This window comes from Mesitornis unicolor, unplaced genomic scaffold, assembly GCF_000695765.1.
Source record: "Mesitornis unicolor isolate BGI_N332 unplaced genomic scaffold, ASM69576v1 scaffold11279, whole genome shotgun sequence".
NCBI lineage: Eukaryota > Metazoa > Chordata > Aves > Mesitornithiformes > Mesitornithidae > Mesitornis > Mesitornis unicolor.
In genome coordinates, this window is record NW_010206559.1 from 23,380 (window position 1) to 32,087 (window position 8,708).

Here is an 8,708-nt window from a genome sequence, read left to right on the forward strand (position 1 = left end):
CAGAATCCCAGAGATTTTTCCACAGAGAAAAAAGGATTTTCAGCGTTGTTTGCTGTGGTTTGCTTTTAGAGAGCAGCAGATGCGTTGTATCAGAGTTCAGAGAGGGCACAAACTGCACCTTGGGGGCCTCCTCAAGAGCCAGTCCAAGGCAGAGGCTGAAACCTTCTCCTGATTAACATCAAGCGCAAGGCCCACGTCGCTCGGGGATCTAATCGTTAGCTAACTCGCAAAGCCAGACCAAAGGAAAATAAAGAACATGGACAATTTTCAAACCACCTTCAGCAAGGAGTCAACCGCGTATTTACCAGCATTCTTGGCCCCTGACAAGCTCCAGGGACAAGGCCCAGATTGGGTCATTTGTTTTTGCAAATTCTAGCATTACTTTTTCCTTCCTTCCCTGCTCTTTTTTTAAGGCTCTGCTCCGAAGATGTCAATGCACTGAATACATTAACCACATCTAAGGTTGCCAACAGGAGGGGCCGACTTCAAAAATGACAGAAACAAGACTTTCCTTTGTTTCTGGACCAAATCATCCCCAGCACGACATCCTACCCTACATCTGTATCTTTTCTCTATCAGATGCTGCAGGGATGGGGATCTCTCGAGGCTCCAAGAGGAGCCAAACTGCCCAGGCCAAAAGAGACGCGTTTGTTCAGCGTGGGGCTGGGTAGCAGCCTCTTCAAGGAGGAATTTGCTGGCAGAGCTGCTGCTGATTCAGCCACCTCTGCTTCAGTGTTTTGGCATCCCTGCACATGGGAGGGGTGGCAGGAGCCGAAAGGTGCACAGGCACAATGAAATTTAATTTTAAATGTAATTTATTCACAGAAATGACAGCCTCTTTCTCAATAAAGCCAATGAACACACGTACCACATGGCTTGCACCGACACCGGCTTGAAGATGTGCATTCTCCCTGCGGTGCTCACGCTGAAGCCACTAAGAGAGAGGAAAAACAAACCCCAAACGTTAGAAACTGCTCTTCTCTGCATCACAAGCTGCACTCCACAAATGGGTACTGCAAGGGGCACCCACAGGTGAAAGGAATTGGGGATGAGAATTTGTATCTCCAATTTTCCAACATCCTCCCAAATCAAATGGGAAGCGGACACCCTTCCCAGGCTGCTGGGAATGGGAGCTCCACCCCTCAAGTGGGATTTCACAGCTTCCACTGAGCAGTTTGAGGGCAGCAAGGCAAAAACTCACGGTCTGAGTAAGAGGACCGCAGCCATGAACCCAAAATTGGGACTTTATTTGCAAGGTGATGGAGAATCCCTCCTCCAGCAGCCCCCAGTAGGGAAGGACATTCACATTTATCCTTTTAATGTGGTTTCTTACCCATCACCATCAAGATGGATTTTAGTGTCGCTCCACAGACGAAGAACCATTCCTATCGTGCAGCTCTTACTGGAAGAGAGATTTTTATACAGGATGTTAAATATAAGCCACAACGCGGTCACGCCAATATCCTAAATTATTAATACCCTTGAATTTTTAAGATCCTCAAGTCTTGCCCTAGTAATTCCTAGTAATATCTCAGGCCATCAAATGGATAACACACAAGGAGACCGGCAGCTGAAGTCTCAACGCCTGTTCTGGTATCAACACCCTGACTCCTCCACAGGGCTGGGGAAGCAGCACAGGAGCAAGAACCAGACTTAGCAGCTCCACAGCCGGCCAGAAAGCCCTGCAGCATTTGCCCCATCACCTTTTCTGCTCCCTCACCCCTATAAGCTCAGCACAAGGCTGTCCCTAACAGGACATCAGAGCGGATCACAGCGACCTGGGCACAGATTCAGCTCCCTAAAGCGATGCCAAAGGCAAGGCCTGGGAGGTGGCAAAGCAGGCACCTGCCCTTTCCAAAGGGGACCCAAGGGACCGTGTGTTCACTTTCCCCTTCATCGCTCTGGCTGGTGGACAACACAGAAACGGATTTTATGAGTTTACCTAACCCAAAAGAGCACTTCCATTGCAGAGAGGAGATCTGGCAAGAAAACTGTGCTATAATGGGGGCCAGGAACTTTCAACTAGTAAATAATTAAGCTACTGAGATATTAAAGTTTTAAAGTACATTGGGATGTGTACAGCAACAGCCAGTTAGCAAAGGAATCAGGTTTGGTTTTGTTCTTTTCCTTTCTTTTTTAAGACTTCAGCCACTTTCTAGCAGATCAAAGGATCTGGCAGGCCAGTTCGAACACGTGTGGAGCTTTGTGAGAAAAAATGGTTTTTACTAAATGCACGTAAAAGGAATAAAAGCCACAAAAGCACCCCACTAGTCAAACTGTCTGCAGTCAGAACACTTTCAGCTCAGCAGCAACATTTCAGCCCCAACACAGAGCCACTGAGTCCCTCAGTAAAGTTGCTGATGTCAACTGACTTCTTCATGCATGAGACTTACTTCTAATTAACAAAACCTTTGGCTTTCAGGGGAGAGGTGGCCTGCAACAGCAGCAAACCTTACACTTAGGATGGATTTGTCCTAACTTTTCCATCTGTCCTCATCTCACATCAGTAATCACCAGGAGCAAATCACTCCCAGGCTGTTGGAGATGTGAAGATGACATGGCAAACGCTCACTGCTGTTGCACACCGAGTGTGCCAGAAGGAAACGTTAGGTTAGAATTTCCTCTGTAGCACTTCCAGCAGTAATTTAACAGCAGACGGGAGCGGCAACATCAAAGCCCTTCCACTTACAGCAATGGAAACAACCACGAAGGTTTTCCAAAAAAGCAAAGAAAAGTCACGCTGGCTGCATCAGCACAGCACGGCAGCGTTGCTAAACCACCCCAGAGCAGAAACTACGGTCTGGAAGCTCTGATTTCTCACTCCAGCTCTGCCAAACCAGCCCTGTTTGTCCCAGCCAAAAGCTTTTCTGCCTTGGTCTACTCACCTAGGACTGGAATAACGCGAGGGGGTCTGCGATAACAAAATACTTCGTTTGCCTTTCAAAATATTACGTGCTCTTATCAGTTAGACAAAAGAAACAGCTCACTGCTGACACATTCCTTTGTTGGATTTGGATATAATTTTGCAGTGTTGCTTTTTGATGTTATTTGGCAACTAAGCTACCCACCCCCTCAGGAAAAAACCCCCAAACAGCTCCATTGCATCATACCATCAACAGACTCAAAGTCTGCTCGACAAAGTAAGTTCCAGTTTAGCCAGTGTGTCCATAAGAGCATTTTGTAGTGAGCAGACAGCAAACTACCACAGACGAGGTAGATGCCACAGCCCTGCACATGGGTTACACAGGAACCCTTCGCAACTGCCCAGAGATTCCAAGGAGACTGAAAGCTGGAACAAAAACCACCCTCATAACTGGTCAGAAAACTCAGTGCACGTCCTTTCTCTGGCTAGGATTTGCAGCTACGTGTAAACCATAGACATACCTCTCCTTGCTGGAGAAATCCACCCCCAGCAGAATATTCTCCTCCGTGTCCTGCCGCCCGCTGCTGTACACAACCACCATGTACCGGACTCGGTCTGTCCACACGCTTTCCAAACGGACAGCCTGGAAAAAGGTCATCAAGCTCTGCAAACCGGCTCTGGGATAACCATTACTGCCATTGCTGCCTAATGTTTTCTTTAAGGTGTAATTGCGCCCTAAAGCTTTATTTAGCTGCGGTATGAAATGCACAGGCAGACACGGTCCATCTGCCAGCAAGGCTGGTTGCCAGTTTGACTTGGCATGGGGTGAGGAGATTAGCCTAGATTACCTGCCCCAGTTTGGAGAAATACTGCTAAAGGTAACCTGGAAAGTTGGTAACAACATTGGTGATGCACAGAACTGAACACAGAGGGCGGCTCAGAGGATCCTTCCACTCACTGAAATACACTTGTCATGCTGGGGGGACAGAGACCTTTCTGCTGTGACTTTACAGCCTCTGCAGATCTCCTTAACAGAAAGCCCAGCCCCACGTGGACGCAGTTTCAAGACTGATTTAAGAGTGCCCGCTAGCACCAGCAAGCTCCTGTCTCTTCTCCTGTGTTAGTGTTTGTCTGCTGACCAGAAAATCAAACTTAACAAAACAAACACATTTTGGACAGCTCGGTTTCCTGATCCAAATCATGTCCTGGATGTAAGGACCAAGGCAAAAGGAGTGGACAGGAAAACGTGGTAGGGCTGGCAGCCCACACAGAGTTAGGCTGACTCTGAAAACTAGGACTTGCCAATGCTTTTGAGGAACCTCTGCAGGTCTGTTTCAAATGCCTCCAACAGAAAGGAGGGCAGGAAAATGCATCTTTGCTTACCAGTTTGATCCTATCCTCGCAGCGAAGGAGGTTGATCATCACCTGGAGGTGCTGGGGCAAATCACCTGCAGAGAAAGCAGGGAGATCACCAGAAAGGGTCTCTCACTCGCTGCACTAAGAATGGGCAGTCCTGACCTTTAATGAAATTGGGTGTTTCAAAGTCAATAAAACAGCATTTAAGGGAGGCCAATTAACTTTGCTGTCCCAGGGAATGCTAACAGAAGTGGACTCTTGGATTTGTGTCACCTGGCTGTATGAGAACTCGGTCATACGGTATTTGGAAGCTACCAAATATACTGAGACCACCTGCAACTTGTTGCTCACATGAGTCCCTTAGGCTCTAGAGCAGTGGGTACATTTCTGTTTGCTGAAAGGAGCAAGGAATCTACAAGAAAACAAAACAAATTCACATCTAATAACTCAGCAATGCACTCATAACTTTCCACACAAGATAAAATTCCTTCCGTAGGATGTTTGCTGGGTATATGAAATTGCTGACAATCAACGAAACCCAAAGCCAAGCTTGGCATTCAAACGCCCTCTTTGTGCTGGGAGTGTTTACCAAGCAGCAGACACACAGTACCGCACTGTGCCTTTCCCACATGCTCCTGCTCCCAAAATGCCCCCATGAGCTTATTTCTTCTCTCCCAGTAACTGCTTATCCCAAAACTGTCAAAGACAAAGCATGAAAGCACTGGGTAAGGAGAATCCCTTTCCCTGAACCTCCTATCTGCTTATCCATCCTTATGTACATCCAGTCCTTATGTACGTTCACCACAACTCCTTGCTGTATCTTCCCACCGGTTTGGCACACTGGAGGGGACTGGGGGAAGGACAACATCTGTTCTTAAACTGTGATGAACTCTGACAGGCCAGGCTGTGATGAGGAAACTGAAACGGGCATTTTCCTGAAACCAGGAAATACAGGGGGGTTGGACCAGATCATCTTTAATGGTCCCTTCCAACCCAATACATCCTATGACTCTATGATACAAGGAGTCAAGAAACACACATCTCTCCAGAGAGTCAAATCCAGTTAAAACATTCCTCATTCCTACCAGCAGCACCAAACAAAACCAGCAACAGGCAGTTTCAGAAGAACAAATGTTGTCAGCTGGCACCAAAAGTCCCAAAGTTCACATTACTGGAGGCTGGGAGAGCACTCAGAGCAATGTCCCTGCCGTGCTGAACCAGGACCTCGGTAACCACAGAGGAGGCGCTACAGCCCTGTGACTCAGCCCACCCCATTTTCCTCCCCACAGGCCAAAGGGGTCAGCAAAGATCAAATCACCAAAGCACGAGGGACATTTCTTCATCTGCAGCTGTGGGAAACAGGGACACGCGTTCAGCACAGCCCCTGTGGCTCAGCAGGCCAAAAGAAGGCCCGTTATGACAATTAAAGGAGTGCCCCCCCAATCCATGGGTGCTAGGAACCTGTCTGCGTGGACAGAGTGAGCAGCAAAGCGAGAAGGGGTAAAGGGATTTCGGGAGGCGATTGAATCCTCTACCTGCATGTTTGTGAGGATGCTGGAGGCTTCGCTGGCCCTGGGAGCTGTTTCCTTGCTGCAAGAAAAGGGCTGCGCCTTTCACCATGAAAAAGCTCTCGCTCAGGCTGGAAAAGAAATGAGAGAGGAAGTCAAGGGAAAGGAAATCACCAGCAAAAGGCGTGCTCGGGTCTGTACGCCCCGGGAAGGACGAGCTTCCCCTCGTGGAAATGTAGCAGGACTTTGCCACGAGAACCAGTTCCCAAAGCGTGATCCTGCCACTTGTGCTTCCAGCATCATTCACAGATTATTCATGTGTCATTTTCCACCAACATTTTATGCCTTGGCCATTGCAGGAGACACTTGCCTGAGTTGTCCCGGGCTGGAAATGACTTTATCACCCGATTGTCAAATTCTGCAGCTTATAAACAGTGGAGAGTAAGACTTTTTACAGGCTCAGAGCTGTAAAATGACTGAAGATCAGCGTCCGAGTCAATCAGTCCCTCCTAACTTCAGTTCTGGAGATCTCTTTGGAACACAACAAGAACACGCAACCCTAAACTGTCTGCAGCTCTAACGAGAGAGGGAGAACAGATGAAACCTGCACATCACGAGAGAAAGGAAACGGCACCGAAACCTCAGGGGAACAAACAACCGACACAACAGCACAGCTCTGGCTTTGCTCGGGCTGGACACAGCCCTCCCCAGAAACACTCCAGATAAGGCAGCAGACGCAGTGTGTGCACACACACACAAAACACACACGGTATTTCCACACAGTCGAGCGACACACAGACCCCGAAGAGAAGGCTGAACAAACTCAGTAATTAAACCAGCACAAGCCTAATTACACAGAGCACTTTAGAAACAGGCTCGGAAGTTCGCGTTTCCCGCAAGGCTGAAAATCAACCTCTCCTAAGGTACCTTTTAGTTGCCACAGCAACTGCTTACACTGCACTTCCTACCCCACTCGAAGCATCGCAAGAGTCATTCCTCCTTGCAAAAGCCCAATCTTCTGCCGCCCCACGCTTCCAAACGTAGATCATCATTAATTACTGCCTGCTCTCACTAAATAGAAACGCTCCATTATGAGATTGTGCTCCACGGGAGTTACTTGTGCCACAGAAAACGATCCCACAGGAGCAACTGCTTTAGCTGGGGTCTGTGCCTTGGGGCAGAAGCGAGCACTAATGCTCCACGTCCGTATTTTTGTGAAGGAACACGAATTTTGTGTCTTTTCAGCTTTTCCCTCCTCCAAGAGCACAGCCAAAGTGCCCAGGCAAAGCTTCCTCGTTTCTCAGCTGAATCCTCGGTGCAAAACTCCCAGCAAAACCCGGCTCAGGTTCATATTTGAGATTTCAGCCGCTTTTTAAAAGCGAACTGAAACTTCCACCCAAGCTGCAGGCTCCACCAGTCGTCCATCAGCTCAGACCACTGCGCTCTAATTAAAACAAGCTTTTCTCTCCATTTTGCAGCATTTCCAGCACTCACCGCTCCCCTCGCGAGCGAGTCGTGTCCCAAACGCTGGCTCTGCTCTGCTAAGGACAGGAATTTCTGCAAAGGGGGATCTGGTTCATCCCATAAGCGAGGCAGGAAGAGCCGCGTTTCCTTCGCACGCCAAACCTCACAGGAAAGCGTTAATAAAAGGTCAGGAGTTACACAAAAGCAGGGACACCAGCACAACGTATGGGATATTCGGCTGGAGACCAAGCTTCACATCTGCTCCTTCAGCAAGAGGAAGGGAGCAGCGAGATAACGCACAAGGAGACAGCTCACAGCATTCCTGTCCCAAGAATTTGGGCAAATATTTCTTTGGGAAAGTGAAAAAAAAGATCCCAAAGGATATTCTTTTCTCCCTAATCAAGCACTGGTTGATTTCTACAGCAGGAAAAACCTTGGGAGAGCCAGAGCTGCTTCCAAAAGCATCGGTAACTCCTGCTCAGCTCATCTCTTGCACAAGAAAGCAGAATATTCCCAGCTGCAGGCAAACGGGACAGCAGAAAGCGACGGCAGGAAAAGGACGAGCCACAGAGCGAAGCTGTTGTCACCACATATTGATCTGCATGGAAATGAACCAGAAAGCAAAGCCAAAGGACCTGTTGAGAGCAAGGTTTCTTTCTTAATTCAAATCTAACCTGGCCAAGCGCAGCTGCCTGCACCCCCCAGCCCTACCCCGCTCCCCAGTTTCCACATAAGCTCCCCCTTTCCCTAGGACCCCCACGGTGCCGTGCAGAGGGAAGGCACCCGAGAGCCTCTCTGCACATCTCACGTTTTACACCGTTATCGAAGCAGCAACGTTACCCAGCACCGCCCCTTATCTCCGCTCTGGGAACACGCTGCTCCGCTCCAAAAGACAGCTGATAAAATGAAAGGGAGAAAAAGGCAAGGCACGATACTCCAACCCGGTTTTCAAACCCTTTTTAAACCCTGCAGTTCCAGTAAACAACGAAAACTCCGAAGTTTTTTTAAAAAAAAAATCTCCTAAAGAACAGAAAAATCCTATCATTAAAGAACATCCCCAACTTTTGACCCTCGGCAGCAGTGATAAATGCCCTAGGCAAGCAGCATTGGTTAGAGGCATAAAAACGAGTGGCTTATACATACTAATTTGGCCTGGTTTTCTTTGCACAGCAGAAGCATTGTGCTGGCCCGAGAGTCAGACAGAAGTCAGTAAATTCGAAAAGATTCATAACCAGCTGTAAAACTCACATCCTTTGGCTTCTAAAACCATTTTAAAAAAAAAGGAAAGAAAAGAAGGAAAAGAAAAGGTTGACCGTATATTCAGTGCGGAGCAGAGCAATCGCGGCTGTTGATGCTACCCAGGGACTGGATGACTTTTAGAGAACACTGTGTCTTGCACTGATATCCTGGCTTGAAAAAGCACTTGTCCTGACAGCTCCTGATGAAAGAGGGCCATTCAAGAGGGGAAAAACCAGCTGAGGCTCAGCTAATCGCTGCCCTCCTCCAGACTTTGCTGT

At 48.2% G+C, this 8,708-nt stretch overlaps 1 protein-coding gene across 1 annotated transcript in view; it reads right to left on the reverse strand.

Annotated features, from left to right (window-relative positions):
- SSH1 (slingshot protein phosphatase 1) overlaps nt 1–8,411 on the reverse strand; it is a 16,459-nt gene extending 8,048 nt beyond the window's left edge. The window contains exons 1-6 of the mRNA XM_010191806.1: nt 8,335–8,411; nt 5,755–5,858; nt 4,247–4,311; nt 3,385–3,506; nt 1,334–1,402; nt 869–934 (exon numbers count right to left, since the gene is read on the reverse strand). Coding sequence (XP_010190108.1) covers nt 869–934; nt 1,334–1,402; nt 3,385–3,506; nt 4,247–4,311; nt 5,755–5,839 — 407 coding nt within the window. The 5' untranslated portion in view covers nt 5,840–5,858; nt 8,335–8,411. The remainder of the gene's footprint in view (nt 1–868; nt 935–1,333; nt 1,403–3,384; nt 3,507–4,246; nt 4,312–5,754; nt 5,859–8,334) is intronic.
- Nucleotides 8,412–8,708: the final 297 nt, after the last annotated feature.